The sequence below is a fragment of the Neolamprologus multifasciatus genome, chromosome 9, assembly GCF_963576455.1.
Source record: "Neolamprologus multifasciatus chromosome 9, fNeoMul1.2, whole genome shotgun sequence".
In the NCBI taxonomy this organism is placed as follows: Eukaryota; Metazoa; Chordata; class Actinopteri; order Cichliformes; family Cichlidae; genus Neolamprologus; species Neolamprologus multifasciatus.
The window spans coordinates 28,434,376-28,454,296 of NC_140447.1; the positions used below are offsets into that span (position 1 = coordinate 28,434,376).

The following is a 19,921-nucleotide window of genomic DNA, read 5'->3' on the forward strand; positions in this document are numbered from 1 at the left end:
GGCTTAAATGTGTTTGATGTTTGGTGCCTTTTCCTTAATGTAAAAAAACCCTTAGGTTACAATCAGACATTTTTCTTGCATTTGATTTGATAAATTTTGATCTTTTGATTGATAAACTAAAACGTTATTGATTTTAACCAGCTGCTTTGTGCTGGAAAAAAAATTATTTGGACAGAAGATAGCAGAAGGTTTATTGTAATGGTTATTTCTCAGTTATGAACTGTGGTCTACCCCAAGGCAGCTGCCTCGCTCCACTTCTCTATTCAGTTTTCACTAACGATCTGCAATATGTCTTGGCTTAATCTTGGGTATGCCAATGATTCCACCATGTTTTATTCAGCCAGTGACAACTCTGAATTGACCAGCGTGTCACAACAAAATTTGCTGAACCTGTTTGACTGGATAAGTAAAAACAACATGATTTTGAATGTATCTAAATCCAAATCTATGTTAATTAGAAGCAGATTAGTCAACAGCCTGCAACTGAGTCTTTCCATAGCCAGTGTTAGAACACATCACCCAGATTAAAGTACTCGGCATTACCATAAATCACCACCTTCCATGGTCTCAGCACATCGACTCTGTTATTAAGAAAATGGGACAAGCTCTTTCTGTATCACTTCTTCAATTATGAAAGATGTCATTAATGCACTAGTAATGTCTCATTTGGAGTATTGTTCAATCATTTGGTCAGCAGCTAATAAGACAGATCTTAACAGACTTCAGTTAGTCCAGAATAAGGCGTCCAGATTAGTGATAAGATGTTCATACTATACTAATATGGATAAAATGCATAATCAACTTTCTTGGCTTCCTGTACAGGCTAAAATATTCTATGGCTTACATGTAGTTATAAAGAACGCAATTCTGTTAAACACACCACATTAATTTCTGCTCAGCTGCAGTATCCAGATGAAATACATAATGATATTACACAGTTTTCAACAAACTGCAATTTAGTAAATCCTCGAGTTAAAAGTAACTTTTTGTAAAACAGTTATATTTAGAGCAACTTTCAAGTGGAATAAATTGCCTTATAAAATTAGAGAATTATTCAAACTATTTAAAACTTCAATGAACACTTAAAAGCTTTGAAATTCTCCTGAGCTGCTCGCCCAAGGCTGGAGCTGAACAAAACTCCCTGATAACGACTGTGTTTAGACTGTTTAGACATTCCATGCAAGGCCACCTGGGTTGGCTGGAAGACTGTTTACTTAGCCTGGCGGGGCGAAGGACACTGTCTCAGCTGAACTCTGGAGAGACACACACACACACACACACACACACACACACACACACACACACACACACACACACACACACACACACTGATATGCACACACTGATCCCCCCTCCCTTTCCAAACGCCTTCGATGCTTGTGCCCTACCGGGGGAGATGGCAGTCAACTGGACCAGCGCAGACATGCCGCAGGACCGGATGCGCTGTCTACACCGGCTCTCTCTTACCCTTGACCCGCCCCTGTTGCTTGTCTTGTGTTTCTATGGTGTATTGATAGTCATGTGCTTTTTGTGCTGAGGTGTTTTTTCTGTTATCAAACTGTTCTCCCACTCAGTCTGAGTGGAGTTTTGTTTTTCTCCTCCTCTTACCTCATGTTATGTATTTTCGTTGTGTTTTTTCCTATCAGCCTACCTTTCTGACATGTCTCCCCAATGTGATGTTTGTGTAAAGTTGGTCAGAAGGTTCCTTTGTAAGTGCGCATGCGCCATTAGCGTGCTGCCTGCTGTAACCCTAATTTCCTTCGGGATTAATAAAGTATTCTGATTCTGATTCTGAAAAGCCGATTTACAGAGCTTTTAGTTGTAGATATTGTAAGAGATTATTTGTTTTTGAAATTTGTGTAATGTGCCTCAATGTGATTGATATTATTATTATTATTATTATTATTATTATTATTATTGATTCCTTATAATTTAGCAATTGTGAAACCTCGCTGTGGATGTAAGAGACAAATTATGTGGATATTTTGAATCCACTTTATTGTATAATAATTTATGTGATTGTTAGAGATGGACCGATCCGATATTACGTATCGGTATCGGTCCGATACTGACCTAAATTACTGGATCAGATATCGGAGAGAAATAAAAAATGTAATCCGATCCATTAAATATCAAAAAAGCACACGGCGTAACTCTGCTCATAACCGTAGCGCGTCGGAGCAGTGTGGTCACGTGATAGAGCGGCTATGTGTATTTGTAGCCTGCTAGCAAACACTTCATCTCCGAGGAAGTTATCTCAGAGAGAAGTAAAGCAAGTGTGTAAGTTCATCTCTGAATGTTTGTAAAGCATTCCCGCGTTAAGCTTAACAACCGATATATAGAGCAACTGCCTCTCTCTCTCTCTCCTGCTGCTACTTCAATCGTGAAACTGCTTAATGATCAGCTGATTTCTGTCGCGAGTCAGTCTCTCTTCTTTGTTTTTGGCCCACTTTGCACCAGAAAGAGGAAACCAGCGGCTGAACAACAGCAGCACTATTAAGCTTGATAAGCTGTTGTTAGAATTTATTTAATATTACTTTCTAGACCAGGATCTTTTTCTACGTAGCTGACGGCTGGTAACTGTGCAGGGGCGGATCTAGCAAAGTTTAGCCAGGGGGGCTGATAGGGCATTAACAGGGAAAAGGGGGCACAAAGACATACTTTTCTTTCTTATTCTCATTTAAAATATCTAGCTTTTAATTATTTAATAATTATCTGAATCTTACACCCAAAGTTTTAATCTGATGTAAAATGTATAGAAGTCCATTACTGTATATAGTAACTGTTAAGTCTAATATACCCTAGTAAGCTGTAGTACTTTTTCCTTTGGGAAAGTACCATCTGTGAATTCTGCAATTCTGTTGAAGAAAGATGTTGAATCTATTTAATTATTCTTGAAAAATAATTTATTTCTGTGAATTTTTTTAGCCCTGCATCAAATTAAAGTTGATTACATTGATTAAGCATCATGAGGTGGAGGGTGGTTCCCTATTTTCTTTTGCTGGGAGTTTGCAACCCTATTAGTTAGGTTGCTTAATATTTCTGCTAAGTACTCTTTAAAATACCAGAATAGGGAGGATGGAGTAGGTTTAACTTTATTAGATTGATCAGTGTTGCTGGTCTATGAAATATTTTGGGTGCAGTGTTTTTTGTTTTTTGTTTTACATACAGGTATAACAGAATAGCTTTAGTGTTGTTGTTGTTTTTTAACTTGAGTATGAACTTATACAAAAAGCAGCAAGATATTAAAAAAAACAGTTTTATTGATTAAAAAACACACTATATCGGATTCATATCGGTATCGGCAGATATCCAAATTTATGATATCGGTCTGTTATCTGTTTGTATCTCTGTCACTGCAGGACCAACATGGAGCGAGAAGTCAGCGCTCTCAGGAGGCCGACAAACCTCACAGAAGAAAGAGAGAGAAACCATACACCTGTGACGAGTGTGGGAAGGATTTTACTGGGAATTATAAACTAAAACAGCATCAGGTCATCCACACTGGAGAGAGACCGTTCAGCTGTGACTTGTGTGGAAAGTCTTTTTCCTGGAAGCGTTCCCTAAAAAACCACCAACTCATCCACAGTGGAGTTAAAGCGTACAGCTGTGATCAGTGTGGCAGAGCTTTTACTCGCAGTAGCTGCTTACAAAGGCATCTACTTACCCACTCTGGAATTAAGGCATACAGCTGTGACATTTGTGGGAAGGATTTTGCTCTGAAGGCTTTACTAAAACAGCATCAGGTCATCCACACTGGAGAAAGACCGTTCAGCTGTGACTTGTGTGGAAAGTCTTTTTCCTTGAAGAGTTACCTAAAAAACCACCAACTCATCCACAGTGGAGTTAAAGCGTACAGCTGTGGTCAGTGTGGCAGAGCTTTTACTCACAGTAGCTACTTACAGAATCATCTAGTTACCCACTCTGGAATTAAGGCATACAGCTGTGACATTTGTGGAAAAACTTTCAGCTGGATAGATAGCCGAAATAGACACCTACGCATTCACACCAGACATGATGTGTACTGCTGTGAACAGTGTGGCAAAAACTTTGCTACAGACCAACACTTACAACAACACATGTTTACCCACACTGAGGGACGACCTTATAAATGTGACCTGTGTGAGAAGACTTTTAAATCTCCACATTACCTGAGAGGACACCAACAGATCCACACCAGAAAGAGACTCTACAAGTGTAGTTACTGTGAGGTATGTATTTATATTGTTATTTTGTCATTTTAGCCTGACTGTTTGGAACAACTCTGCTCATTAAATTGTGTTAGCATGTTAGCAATTCTACTACATGGAAAAGCAGCTCTGAGTGATTATTCAGATTTTCATGTCAGTTATGATTTTAGTATTACTGTAGTATTATGGTGGTAGTATTGTAGTTATTGCAGCCCAATAAACTGAGTGTGTTAACTGAAACAGTAAAATGTAATTGGACGTCTGCAGAGATGCTCTTTATTTCAGGCGACGTTCAGGATACAAATGTTGAAGGACTGACTTACACTGTCTTTGTGTCTTTGTTTAGAAGCAGAGCAACACAGATGGATCCAGTTCTCAACCCTGTCATCACCGTGGTGGTGGGAAAGACTTTCATTGTGACGTCTGTGGAAAAACTTTCAGTCGGCAAAAGACCCTAAAAACACATCAACGTAGACACACTGGAGACAAACTGAAATACTGCAAAGAATGTGGGAGAAGCTTCACCACATCAAGTTACTTAAAACAACATGAACTGATTCACAGTGGGGTCAAAAAGCACCTCTGTGATCAGTGTGGGTCATCCTTCACCTCTGCAAGGGAGCTTAAATCACACAAACGAGTCCACACAGGAGAGAAACCATACAAGTGCAGACACTGTGACAAAAGCTTCTCACAATCAGCTCATCGTAACAATCATGAACGTACACACATGGAAGGAAACTACAGTTGTGACAAGTGTGACAAGAGCTTCAGGAATCTCAGTTCATACTCCAAACACAAACGATCCCACGTTACTAATAAACTGTTTCACTGTTACCAATGTGCCAAAACATTCACCTCATTGTCTGCTCTGTGCAAACATCAGCGTGATCACTCAGGGCTGAAATCACTCCCATCACAGTGAATCTGAAGACACAGAAAGATCCTCTGGTTTCTTTATGTAGTGTGGAAGTTTTTAATGTTTCTTTCATCTGTGATGTTCTTGAATGTGTTCACATGAAGATGGTACAAATAAACTGTCCTTTTAGCTTTAGCTCCTAATTTATTCATTATTTATGGATGTAGCACAGCAGCAGTTTCTTGATTTACACATGGAGTTCTCGGGATCTGATGGTAAATAATGTTTTGTGTCCTTGTACACATCATACAGCTCAGCTGTTCCACAGATGTCAGGTTTACACAGTGGGATGGTTTGTAAGAACGCAGCTCTCCTGTGGATAAATCCTTACTCTTAGCCTCAGGACCTCACACAGTCCCAGCAGGTTTGGTCAGAAGATTTATCCCTTATACCAAAACGTCACAGAGTCTCCTTTGCTGTGCTGTTTTCACAAAGAAATGTAAACTGAAGACCTGAACTCACAATGTTTTAATTAGTTTAGCAGATTCAGTGTCTCCATGATCGAATCTGCTGTTTTTGTGCTGCTGTTGGTAGAATGGTTAATGCTGAAATGAACTGGCTGCATGCATCTCTGAATGTAAATGTGTGCACTATTAATAGATCACTCTGGAACGGTGTCATCACCCTAATTTGCCCACTGTTGGATTATAATATTATTTTATGCCATGTTAGACCCCTAATTAAAGATTGTGAATTATTATGTAGTTTTAGTTTGCATTATTCTCCTGAATTAGAAGAAGGTGATAACTATTACATTTGTTAAACTGATTTGCATTACATTAGACTGCTGATTTATTGTGAATGAATGATATTGTTTTATGATGCATTATACTGTTGAGTTATAAGAAATACTGTTCGCAGAAAATCATCGCCTTATTTGTCTGATTAGAAGAGAACAGAGCATACTGCCCCATCTCAGCAGGAGCAGATAAACAGGGAGCCAAGGTCGTAGCTTAGGCGCTGTGTGAGAGAGAGAATGTGAATGTTTAGGCTTTTATGATTAGGTGGAGGCCACTAGAGGCTATAAGAGTTTGATCAATGCTCCACCATTTAGAGATCTGATGCTGTCTGCTGTATGGTGTCCATCTCCCACGCGTGTATTCATTAAATCATTGTTTGACTCAACCCGGCCGGACCAGTGTTGTTATTTTGATTTTCCTCTTGTATCCATCCCCAATATTTGAATCCGGACTATTTCTGGGGAGAGTAACAATACTCTTACTAATTAGTTACCTTTCACACCTTTGGGGGTATTTATTTTTGTGCTTGGAGCGCTGTGAGCCAGAACAGCGAGAGAAAAATCTGCAAACGCAATGAGCCGAATGCTTAAGTGAATCCCAGCAGTTGCACATGTGCTACGCTGATTTAGAGGATATCTTTGCTCTGGATTTATATTTATACTTTTTTATTTCTATATGATTCTTCTTGCATCTAAACAAAGACGATTCAATTTGATAAATTCTGATGGCTCTTCGTGCTCGGGTGAAAAACTTTCAGCTGGATAGATAGCCGAAATAGACACCTACGCATTCACACCAGGCACAGTGAGACAGAGCTCGTTAGGCAGGCAGGTGTGAGCCTGGTTGCTATAGTGACTGCACCCAATGGCTCCCTACACACGCACACAGACATGCGTCTCACTTTTGATGCTTAAAATGAACAGAAAAGTCAGCCCGAAACAAATCCTTCCCAAATGAAAAGTACACATCGTATTGACAAGATTCTTTCACTGTGAGCACCAGCACAGCATTCACACTAATAATGTTTTTAGACTTAACAATGTGGTGTATGCTGTACAGTGCAGCGAGGAATGCCCAGACCTCTACATTGGAGAGACCAAACAGCCACTTCACAAGCGCATAGCACAACACAGAATGATGACACCGTTCCAGTGATCTATTAATAGTGCACCAATTTACATTCAGAGATGCATGCAGCCAGTTCATTTCAGCATTAACCGACTTTCTACCAACAGCAGCACAAAAACAGCAGATTCGATCATGGAGACACTGAATCTGCTAAACTAATTAAAAATTGTACGTGTAGGTCTTCAGTTTACGTTTCTTTGTGAAAACAGCACAGCAAAAGAGACTCTGTGACGTTTTGGTATAAGGGATAAATCTTCTGACCAAACCTGCTGGGACTGTGTGAGGTCCTGAGGCTAAGAGTAAGGATTTATCCACAGGAGAGCTGCGTTCTTACAAACCATCCCACTGTGTAAACCCGACATCTGTGGAACAGCTGAGATGTATGATGTGTACAAGGACACAAAACATTATTTACCATCAGATCCCGAGCCCTCCATGTGTAAATCAAGAAACTGCTGCTGTGCTACATCCATAAATAATGAATAAATTAGGAGCTAAAGCTAAAAGGACAGTTTATTTGTACCATCTTCATGTGAACACATTCAAGAACATCACAGATGAAAGAAACATTAAAAACTTCCACACTACATAAAGAAACCAGAGGATCTTTCTGTGTATTCAGATTCACTGTGATCCAGTGATGGGAGTGATTTCAGCCCTGAGTGATCACGCTGATGTTTGCACAGAGCAGATAATGAGGTGAATGTTTTGGCACATTGATAACAGTGAAACAGTTTATTAGTAACGTGGGATCGTTTGTGTTTTGAGTATGAACTGAGAATCCTGAAGCTTTTGTCACACTTGTCACAACTGTAGTTTCCTTCCATGTGTGCACATTCATGAATGTTACGATGAGCTGATTGTGAGAAGCTTTTGTCACAGTGTCTGCACTTGTATGGTTTCTCTCCTGTGTGGACTCGTTTGTGTGATTTAAGCTCCCTTGCAGTGGTGAAGGATGACCCACACTGATCACAGAGGTGCTTTTTGACCCCACTGTGAATCAGTTCATGTTGTTTTACCACTTGATGTGGTGAAGCTTCTCCCACATTCTTTGCAGTATTTCAGTTTGTCTCCAGTGTGTCTACGTTGATGTGTTTTTAGGGTCTTTTGCCGACTGAAAGTTTTTCCACAGACGTCACAATGAAAGTCTTTCCCACCACCACGGTGATGACAGGGTTGAGAACTGGATCCATCTGTGTCGCTCTGCTTCTAAACAAAGACACAAAGACAGTGTAAGTCAGTCCTTCAACATTTTTATCCTGAACGTCGCCTGAAATAAAGAGCATCTCTGCAGACGTCCAATTACATTTTACTGTTTCAGTTAACACACTCAGTTTACTGGGCTGCAATAACTACAATACTACCACCATAATACTACAGTAATACTAAAATCATAACTGACATGAAAATCTGAATAATCACTCAGAGCTGCTTTTCCATGCAGTAGAATTGCTAACATGCTAACACAGTTTAATGAGAAGAGTTGTTCCAAATAGTCAGGCTAAAATGACAAAATGACAATATAAATACATACCTCACAGTAACTCCACTTATAGAGTCTCTTTCTGGTGTGGATCTGTTGGTGTCCTCTCAGGTAATGTGGAGATTTAAAAGTCTTCTCACACAGGTCACATTTATAAGGTCGTCCCTCAGTGTGGGTAAACGTGTTGTTGTAAGTGTGCGTCTGTAGCAAAGTTTTTGCCACACTGTTCACAGCAGTACACATCATGTCTGGTGTGAATGCGTAGGTGTCTATTTCGGCTATCTATCCAGCTGAAAGTTTTTCCACAAATGTCACAGCTGTATGCCTTAATTCCAGAGTGGGTAACTAGATGCCTTTGTAAGCAGCTACTGTGAGTAAAAGCTCTGCCACACTGATCACAGCTGTACGCTTTAACTCCACTGTGGATGAGTTGGTGGTTTTTTTAGGTAACTCTTCAAGGAAAAAGACTTTCCACAGAAGTCACAGCTGAATGGTCTCTCTCCAGTGTGGATGAACTGATGACGTTTTAGATTAGCCTTCCCAGTAAACTCCTTCCCACATTCGTCACAGGTGTATGGTTTCTCTCTCTTTCTTCTGTGAGGTTTGTCAGCCTCCTGAGAGCGCTGACTTCTCGCTCCATGTTGGTCCTGCAGTGACAGAGATACAAACAGAGCCAGTGAGTGAAATGCAGTCGTGGAACAAACTCAACCTTCAAACTCTTTTCCCAAAGGAAAAAGTACTACAGCTTACTAGGGTATATTAGACTTAACAGTTACTATATACAGTAATGGACTTCTATACATTTTACATCAGATTAAAACTTTGGGTGTAAGATTCAGATAATTATTAAATAATTAAAAGCTAGACATTTTAAATGAGAATAAGAAAGAAAAGTATGTCTTTGTGCCCCCCTTTTCCCTGTTAATACCCTATCAGCCCCCCTGGCTAAACTTTGCTAGATCCGCCCCTGCACAGTTACCAGCCGTCAGCTACGTAGAAAAAGATCCTGGTCTAGAAAGTAATATTAAATAAATTCTAACAACATCTTATCAAGCTTAATAGTGCTGCTGTTGTTCAGCCGCTGGTTTCCTCTTTCTGGTGCAAAGTGGGCCAAAAACAAAGAAGAGAGACTGACTCGCGACAGAAATCAGCTGATCATTAAGCAGTTTCACGATTGAAGTAGCAGCAGGAGAGAGAGAGAAGAGGCAGTTGCTCTATATATCGGTTGTTAAGCTTAACGCGGGAATGCTTTACAAACATTCAGAGATGAACTTACACACTTGCTTTACTTCTCTCTGAGATAACTTCCTCGGAGATGAAATGTTTGCTAGCAGGTTACAAATACACACAGCCGCTCTATCAGGTGACCACACTGCTCCGACGTGCTACGGTTATGAGCAGAGTTACGCCGTGTGCTTTTTTGATATTTAATGGATCGGATTACATTTTTTATTTCTCTCCGATATCCGATCCAGTAATTTAGGTCAGTATCGGACCGATACCGATACGTAATATCGGATCGGTCCATCTCTAACAATCACATAAATTATTATACAATAAAGTGGATTCAAAATATCCACATAATTTGTCTCTTACATCCACAGCGAGGTTTCACAATTGCTAAATTATAAGGAATCAATAATAATAATAATAATAATAATATCAATCACATTGAGGCACATTACACAAATTTCAAAAACAAATAATCTTTTACAATATCTACAACTAAAAGCTCTGTAAATCGGCTTTTCAGAATCAGAATCAGAATACTTTATTAATCCCGAAGGAAATTAGGGTTACAGCAGGCAGCACGCTAATGGCGCATGCGCACTTACAAAGGAACCTTCTGACCAACTTTACACAAACATCGCATTGGGGAGACATGTCAGAAAGGTAGGCTGATAGGAAAAAACACAACGAAAATACATAACATGAGGTAAGAGGAGGAGAAAAACAAAACTCCACTCAGACTGAGCTCCTAGTGGGAGAACAGTTTGATAACAGAAAAAACACCTCAGCACAAAAAGCACATTACTATCAATACACCATAGAAACACAAGACAAGCAACAGGGGTGGGTCAAGGGTAAGAGAGAGCCGGTGTAGACAGCGCATCCGGTCCTGCGGCATGTCTGCGCTGGTCCAGTTGACTGCCATCTCCCCGGTAGGGCACAAGCATCGACGGCGTTTGGAAAGGGAGGGGGGATCAGTGTGTGCATATCAGTGTGTGTGTGTGTGTGTGTGTGTGTGTGTGTGTGTGTGTCTCTCCAGAGTTCAGCTGAGACAGTGCCCTTCGCCCTGCCAGGCTAAGTAAACAGTCTTCCAGCCAACCCAGGTGGCCTTGCATGGAATGGGGGGAACAGTCTAAACACAGTCGTTATCAGGGAGTTTTGTTCAGCTCCAGCCTTGGGCGAGCAGCTCAAGAGAATTTCAAAGCTTTTAAGTGTTCATTGAAGTTTTAAATAGTTTGAATAATTCTCAAATTTTATAAGGCAATTTATTCCACTTGAAAGTTGCTCTAAATATAACAGTTTTACAAAAAGTTACTTTTAACTCGAGGATTTACTAAATTGCAGTTTGTTGAAAACTGTGTAATATCATTATGTATTTCATCTGGATACTGCAGCTGAGCAGAAATAAATGTGGTGTGTTTAACAGAATTGCGTTCTTTATAACTACAAGTAAGCCATAGAATAATTTAGCCTGTACAGGAAGCCAAGAAAGTTGATTATGCATTTTATCCATATTAGTATAGTATGAACATCTTAACACTAATCTGGACGCCTTATTCTGGACTAACTGAAGTCTGTTAAGATCTGTCTTATTAGCTGCTGACCAAATGATTGAACAATACTCCAGATGAGACATTACTAGTGCATTAATGACATCTTTCATAATTGAAGAAGTGATACAGAAAGAGCATTTCATAGCCATAGCTATACCTTGTCCCATTTTCTTAATAACAGAGTCGATGTGCTGAGACCATGAAAGGTGGTGATTTATGGTAACGCCGAGTAGTTTAATCTGGGTGACGTGTTCTAACACTGGCTATGGAAAGACTCAGTTGTGGGCTGTTGACTAATCTGCTTCTAATTAACATAGATTTGGATTTAGATACATTCAAAATCATGTTGTTTTTACTTATCCAGTCAAACAGGTTCAGCAAATTTTGTTGTGACACGCTGGTCAATTCAGAGTTGTCACTGGCTGAATAAAACATGGTGGAATCATTGGCATACCCAAGATTAAGCCAAGATATATTGCTGATCATTAGTGAAAACTGAATAGAGAAGTGGAGCGAGGCAGCTGCCTTGGGGTAGACCACAGTTCATAGCTGAGAAATAACCATTACAATAAACCTTCTGCTATCTTCTGTCCAAATAATTTTTTTCCAGCACAGAGCAGCTGGTGAAAATCAATAACGTTTTAGTTTATCAATCAAAAGATCAAAATTTATCAAATCAAATGGAAGAAAAATGTCTGATTGTAACCTAAGGGTTTTTTTACATTAAGGAAAAGGCACCAAACATCAAACCAATTAAAGCCTAAACAGTAACACATGAAAGTAGAGCAGGGCGATGTGACCAAAAATATTTATCACGATATACATTTGAAAATTTGCGATAACGATATAACTGACGATATAAGTGACACTAGACAAAATACTTTACAACTCCACAACTTTATTAAAAAAATCCATCAATGTATTTTCACTTAAACAAACAGCTGTTTTTTTATGTGCATTAAAGTTATATAAAAGTTTAACAGTGCAAATGCAAATTGCTTGCTGGCAGTTTAACCAAAAGGATTTTCCAGAGGAAATTGGCTAACATTTGCTCCAAGGCATTTGCATTTGCACTGTTAAATTTTTATAAAACTTTAATACACATAAAAAACAGCTGCTTGTTTAAGTGAAAATACATTGATGTTGGTTTTTTTTGCACTTATAAAGTTGTGGAGTTGTAAAGTATTTTGTCTAGTGTCAGTTCAATATCTACCTCAGTCACTCTCCCTGATCCAGCTGAGTCAGCAGTGGGAAAAATCTGCTTTTCACAGGAACTTGGTAACAGCAATAAGAGAATATGTAGTTTATTCCAAGAAGATATCATGTCTCTCCCATATATATAATATCTTACTGGAACCGACATGTTCCAGATATCACCTGGAAGACAGTCTGGATGATCCCATAAATATCTATTTGTAAAAAGGTGAAGGAAATCTCTTATAAAATTCTTCATAAATGTTACCCTGCCAGTCACTATATGGTAACATTTAAAAGACACATAAATACTAATTGAACTTTCTGTGGGGATCATCCAGAAACTGTGGCACATCTTTTTTGGTACTGTTCCTCTACACAGAGATTCTGGAAGGAATTTAGCAGTTTTGTTATTGCCCATATTTAAAGGGAGTTTTCTTAATAATGGGAAAATGTTTTATTCTGTTTCTTTAAGTTCCCCAGGAAGAATGATAAATGTTTTTTTTATAATAAATTTGTTAATACTTTTAGCTAAATTTTTTATCCATAAATGTAAGTTTGTTAATAAAACACCATATTTCTGCCTTTTTATAAGGATATGGAATTGTACATACAATCAATATCAGACTAAACCAACAAAAAGGCTCTAAGAACAATATTTATATGTTGATTTTGGCGCTTACTCATATCACAATTTTTTTACTCCTGATTTTGTATGTTCATGTTCTGTTCTTTCGTAGACTTCATCTGTTTGTATGTTGTATAGTCATTGTGTTTCAATAAAGTTCAATAAAAAAAGTACAGAAACTTCAGACGTCACTAATCATGTGATTCTGGCCAAACGAATCAAGCCTCGACAGAGTGCTTCTGAAGCAGTGTGTTGATCTTTTTGACACAAGCACCGGAGCGTCAGCTTCAAGCGGACCATCACTACCTCTCACATCTAAAGGTTAGTGTCAATGTAACTTTGAACTGAGTTCAGTCAATCTTGAGTTTTCTGAGTGAAGTTTTCTGTTGCTCTCTGTGAGAGAAGACCGTTAAAGGCGAGGCTCTCCAGAGTGCAGCAAAACAGGAAACAGCAGCTTCCTGTTTCAATAGTTTAGAAGTGTAAGTGAGACACGAGTAAAGAAAGGTCAAGTTTCATGAGTTGTTTTTCTCACCATTGATCACGCGCTCAACACTACACACATACTTGCATCACACGCGCGCTCTCAAGCATCAGTATTGTACAGTTCTGGGCGTCACGTGAGTTGCAGGTGTTACCATATAAGGGAAATCTCCATTGTTCTGTAGCAGTGGTTCTCAAACGTTTCACAATGAGTTTCACCCTTACGAGCGACATCAAAGCACTGTAGTATAGGCAGTACCGGTTTTTGATACGGGCGATTTTCATTTTCGCTGCTCAACTAAAGTGTGCAATTTACTTTGTGTGCACTCAAATGGAGTCGAGTCAACCAGCGCCACCTCTGTCCAAGTACCATAGCCTACAGCCAGATTAACTTGTGACACACACAGTAGCGGTTTTTGATAGGGCTACACGGGCTGTTGCCCGAGGCGGCATCGTGGTGGGGTGGGGGGCATCACGGGCATTGGCAATAAAAAATAAAATAAAATAAAAAATTGCTCGTATTCATGCTGCCCCGACATCATGCCAGCGCATATTGGGAATGTCGTAGGCACCGATCGGTTTTCTCCCATTTGCTGGGAGTAAGGGCGCCCTCCGTTTGCGAGGTGCGCCTGCTGCTTGCGGCACAGGGAGGAGAGGGCGGGGCGGCGGGGGAGTCTCTGGCTGGCTGGAGCGGCATCTAATAACCAACTCGCAGAATAAAACACACTAGACATTATGATACAGACTTATAATTTGCACCGATGTTTTTTCGAAATTCTATACACGAAAAGTGAGCGCGAGAGCCCTCGGTGCGCCTGCTCGCTGCTGAAGTCAAAGTAAACTTTATTGACATCTCCGCTACATACAGTCCAGTATATAGAGAGACGAGACGACGAGGCTCCAGTTACAGCAGTGAAAGTAAACAAACAATATATATAAGAAGAGTAAGAAAATAAATATACACTTTAGGACCAGGAGTAAAGGGATCAATAACAATTTACAATTTATAATTTACAGTTTGATGATTTAAAGTCTCACACACAAACCCAGGAAAGGGGAGGGGGTTGCTTGCAAATAGAGCACATTTCATTCATAATGTTGTAAATCCAAGCCCATTATGTATTCACGATCTGAATACTGGGTTGTGCGAAATCCCAGAAATAAACCTTAGACAAAGTGAATCTGTGAACTAAGGTGTAGGTCTGTTAGGTTAAGTTGTGGTGATCCTCGGGTTGTTCATACTGGAGTGCAAAATTAAAACCAATGGAAGATGGACAAGAAAAGTTCAAAGCCGTCAGGTGCTCAGTTTAGAAAAAATAGAAAAGAAAAGGAGGAGAAACGAGCAAAAGATACAGGTAAGCAGATGTGTGATTGGATAATGGCAGGTCATCCTGAAACAATCAGACTAAACTCCAAACAATACATTATGTTACAGATTTTAATATTAATTAGTCATTGTTAATTGTTGATTTGTCCTGTTCTCATTGTATGACGAATTATGACGACTGTTTGGTAGCTGTTTGCATATCCTCTCTCTCTCTCTCTCTCTCTCTCTCTCTCTCTCTCTCTCTCTCTCTCTCTCTCTCTCTCTCTCTCTCTCTCTCTCTCCCTGTGTGTGTGTGTTCTCTGGTGAAACAACAGTTTTATGTTAATGTACAATCCTTAATAAGTTTTATGTGTGTGTGTGTAAAGTTCCACAATAAATGTGGAACTTTCTATTTTGTCTGTTTTTGTATCTTGCAAATAAACCTTTAAAATAAATAAAAATTTATTATGTATTTATTTTTGGCCTACATCAGTAAGAAATGCCAAATTATATACACAAAGTTATAGAAATCACCACTCCCGTTATTCATGTTGATTCCAATAACATCACATAATAACATGTAACATCACATCCTGTAAGCACAGTCTGCCTGTGTCTTTTCTCTGGAAATGAACATTTTCAGTCAATATAGGTAATACATCAACATGGCAGCCATGGCAAAGCTAGGAATATTTATAATGTAATTTCCAAAACTTGCATATGATCTGCAATTTGTTGCAGATCTACTGACTGTAACAGAGCAGCTGGAGCAGTCTCAAATGGCGGTCAGTCCACTACTGCCACCTGTGGCCAAGTGCCATAGCCTACTACTAGATTAACTCGTGACACATCTGCACCTGTTTCTATGACCACATTGAGTAGAGGCTGAGTGGCTGCACTTACACTGGTGCATTCAAATCTACCCTCAAACACTGAAAGATGCGATGTGGATTGTCAAGACTCAAACCAATCATTAAGCAAAGACAGCAGGGATCACTTGTTTCTGTTTATTATACAGCCAGATTTACTTGTGACACACATGTGCAGCTGGCTTTATCACCTATTTTGAATTTGTTTCAAGCACAATACATTTGTAACTTTCAGTGTTTTCTGGTCTTCCAAAAGAAGAAGAAAAAAAACCTTCAGCTACATGACATGCAATTGTGTATTTGTTTTCACCTTATCATACACTTGAAGTTTTACAAATCACCTCTCCTTTTGTTAATATCATTTTAGTCTCAGACAATCTAGTTTTTCTTACAAAGATTGAATGCACCTTCTGCGGATGGCGGTACCACACAGTGTGCGTGGACTTCCCCTGTAGAGAAGGCAACTACAAATGTTGTGAATGCTAAATAAACAGAAAGAAATGATCCCTGTTGTCTTTGCTTAATGATTGGTTTTAGTCTTGACAATCCTCATTGCTGGCATTGCATCTTTCAATGCCATCAATGCCAGGTATCAGTGCTCAAACCTTTTGTGTTTGTTTCCAATGAGTTGCCCACCTCGGGAAACAAAAATGTGTTCTTTTACTTGTGAGATGAACATATGAGACACTTTGACTCTCCAGTGCAGTGTGGAGCCTAACAAAGATCTGTTTTGTGTCCCAGCTGATCAGCAGGAGGAGAAGAGTCTGACGGAGCAGCAGAGGAACATTTTCAGCTACTTGGACTCAGCTCAGCCACTACAGAGAAAACAATGAGCTCAACACAGAAGGTGACAGACAGAGCAGGGCGATATGACCAAAAATATTTATCATGATATACATTTGAAAATTTGCAATAACAATATAACTGACGATATAAGTGACACTAGACAAAATACTTTACAACTCCACAACTTTATTAAAAAACCCATCAATGTATTTTCACTTAAACAAGCAGCTGTTTTTTATGTGAATTAAAGTTATATAAAAATTTAAAAGTGCAAATGCAAATTGCTTGCTGACAGTTTAACCAAAAGGCATTTCCAGTGGAAATTGGCCGACATATCCTGAGAATAACCATGTATAATATCCAGAAACTTAAAAAGAGGTTATACAGTCGTGGCCAAAAGTTTTGCGAATTGCATAAATATTGGTAAAGTTGCTGTCTAAGTTTTTATAATAGCATTTTGCATACACTCCAGAATGTTATGAAGAGTGATCAGATGAATTACATCGTCCTTTTTTGCCATGAAAATGAACTTAATCCCAAAAAAAACCCTTACCACTGCATTTCATTGCTGTCATCAAAGGACCTGCTGAGACCATTTCAGTAATCGACTTCTTAACTCAGGTGAGAATGTTGACGAGCACAAGGCTGGAGATCATCATGGCTGTATCCCAATTCAGGTTCTGCAGCCTTAAAGTACGCAGCCTCAACGGTCCTCAAGGGCCGCGTACTCAAAGACCGCTAAGGCCGGAAGTGCGAGGCTTGTAGGCTTGTGAAATAGGACTAGGCCTACCCTCCATCGGGCTGCCCAGGTTGCCTAGCAACCATGATACTAACAGCTGGAAACGTTTCATACAGCTTTGTTTGACAGAAATGAAGGAGAACATATTTTGTTCATTTGTTTCTACATGAGCTCTGTGTGATTTAATAAGTATCTGAGGCTGAGACCACAAGACTGTAAAACATGATTGTTGAGCTTAATTTCTGTACTGAACAGTCATTTAAGATTAGCTAGTAAATAACAATTAGCTAATGTTGTTCATGAGACTAAAGGCATCTCACTTTGGTAATGTAACTATAATATGGCCAATATTATAGTTATTATATTAATCATTATTAGTCATTACAGCAGTGAGTTTGAACTCTGTGTCAAATACTGAGCTTCAATAAAGATTCAAGTTGCAGTTATTTATATGTCTTATCACCTTAAATCTTTACTCAAATACAAGTATCTTTGACAGTGTGTATATAGATGTATCATATATAAGAGACAAATATTGTTTAATTTGTTGGCATTACTAAATTTGGCTCAATGCTTACATATATGTGTAAAAAGCAAATTATACGAGCTGTGAAAACTGTTTCTGATAGAATGAAGAGTAGACTGATATATTAAATATTCCTTTATTGGGTGAGAAAATCAGACCATGTCATAACTGCTTTAAGTCATAGAGAATAGATATCAGAGCCTTAAACAGGCTGACTTCTGCTAAATGGGTCAAACTGGGCAGAAAGTATACAAACACATGACATCCTTATAGAATATGATGTAACACTATAGATCGACTTACCTCAGAATATATAAAGCATATAAACAATTACAGCAATATGATGCAACAAACACAGCAGTGCTACTAATCCAAAATACTCAAAGCTTCATAGAACTGAAACAAACATTTATTTTTAGCTCCATTCTGCTGCTGATACATACTTTACGTTTCTGAACATTAAACTTGTTGCTGCCTTTCATAGTGTGTAACTTGAAGGCCCTGAGTACTTTCTCCCACACTGAAAACACTGGGATGATAAAATTATTTGAACATTACCTAATAAGACTGATTCAGGACAGACAATTAGTTATTCTAAACTTTTCTAGCAATCCTTCACAAACAGGGAACAGTCTGTCTATTCTCTCCATATTTCAGCTGCTGCTGGCTCTTCGTCCTCCTCTTCCTCACACACTGCTGAGTTTGTCCTGGTGGATCATCAGGGGTGCAAAGCCTCACAGATGATGTGCAGCAGTGGGTCCCTCAGTCTGTCCTCACTCTGGACACTTGCAGTTGTCACACATGGAAATCAAATGTGTGATAAGCTGCAGGATTCAAACACAAGCGTAACTTATAAATACATGTTCACACTTTTATTCCACAATCAGAGAGAAAGAAACAGAGAGAGAGTGCAGGACAGACAGACAGGTGACAGTCTCAGGTGTACAGTGGGGCAAAAAAGTATTTAGTTAGCCACCGATTGTGCAAGTTCCCCCACTTAAAATGATGACAGAGGTCAGTAATTTGCACCAGAGGTACACTTCAACTGTGAGAGACAGAATGTGAAAAAAAAATCCATGAATTCACATGGTAGGATTTGTAAAGAATTTATTCGTAAACCAGGGTGGAAAATAAGTATTTGGTCAATAACAAAAATACAACTCAATACTTTGTAACATAACCTTTGTTGGCAATAACAGAGGTCAAACGTTTACTATAGGTCTTTACCAGGTTTGCACACACAGTAGCTGGTATTTTGGCCCATTCCTCCATGCAGATCTTCTCAAGAGCAGTGATGTTTTTGGGCTGTCGCCGAGCAACACGGACTTTCAACTCCTGCCACAGATTTTCTATGGGGTTGAGGTCTGGAGACTGGCTAGGCCACTCCAGGACTTTCAAATGCTTCTTACGGAGCCACTCCTTTGTTGCCCGGGCGGTGTGTTTTGGATCATTGTCATGTTGGAAGACCCAGCCTCGTTTCATCTTCAAAGTTCTCACTGATGGAAGGAGGTTTTGGCTTAAAATCTCACGATACTTGGCCCCATTCATTCTGTCCTTAACATGGATCAGTCGTCCTGTCCCCTTGGCAGAAAAACAGCCCCATAGCATGATGTTTCCACCCCCATGCTACACAGTAGGTATGGTGTTCTTGAGATGCAACTCAGTATTCTTCTTCCTCCAAACACGACGAGTTGAGTTTATAACAAAAAGTTCTACTTTGGTTTCATCTGACCACATGACATTCTCCCAATCCTCTGCTGTATCATCCATGTGCTCTCTGGCAAACTTCAGACGGGCCTGGACATGCACTGGCTTCAGCAGCGGAACACGTCTGGCACTGCGGGATTTGATTCCCTGCCGTTGTAGTGTGTTACTGATGGTGACCTTTGTTACTTTGGTCCCAGCTCTCTGCAGGTCATTCACCAGGTCCCCCCGTGTGGTTCTGGGATCTTTGCTCACCGTTCTCATGATCATTTTGACCCCACGGGATGAGATCTTGCGTGGAGCCCCAGATCGAGGGAGATTATCAGTGGTCTTGTATGTCTTCCATTTTCTGATGATTGCTCCCACAGTTGATTTTTTCACACCAAGCTGCTTGCCTATTGTAGATTCACTCTTCCCAGTCTGGTGCAGGTCTACAATTCTTTTCC

At 39.5% G+C, this 19,921-nt stretch overlaps 3 protein-coding genes across 9 annotated transcripts in view; 2 read left to right on the top strand and 1 right to left on the bottom strand.

Annotated features, from left to right (window-relative positions):
* LOC146511717 (uncharacterized) overlaps positions 1-19,921 on the bottom strand; it is a 237,844-nt gene that overhangs the window by 135,652 nt on the left and 82,271 nt on the right. The gene's annotated exons all lie outside the window — the stretch shown is intronic.
* Positions 1-19,921, top strand: part of LOC146511726 (uncharacterized) — a 55,051-nt gene that overhangs the window by 28,262 nt on the left and 6,868 nt on the right. Inside the window, exons 1-2 of one of the 5 annotated variants that reach the window (XM_085172358.1) lie at positions 13,290-13,386; positions 16,462-16,567. The exons of 2 other annotated variants lie outside the window; for them this stretch is intronic. In XM_085172358.1, coding sequence (XP_085028484.1) covers positions 16,550-16,567 — 18 coding nt within the window. In that variant the 5' untranslated portion in view covers positions 13,290-13,386; positions 16,462-16,549. Of the gene's footprint in view, positions 1-13,289; positions 13,387-15,336; positions 15,637-16,461; positions 16,568-19,921 lie in introns of those variants that run through there. 2 more of the 5 variants (XM_085172360.1, XM_085172359.1) reach the window with 2 other exon arrangements.
* LOC146511728 (uncharacterized) overlaps positions 13,303-19,921 on the top strand; it is a 44,828-nt gene continuing 38,209 nt past the window's right edge. Inside the window, exon 1 of one of the 2 annotated variants that reach the window (XM_085172338.1) lies at positions 13,303-13,386. The gene's annotated coding sequence lies outside the window, so the exon portion shown is untranslated. The remainder of the gene's footprint in view (positions 13,387-19,921) is intronic. The other variant, XM_085172339.1, reaches the window with a different exon arrangement.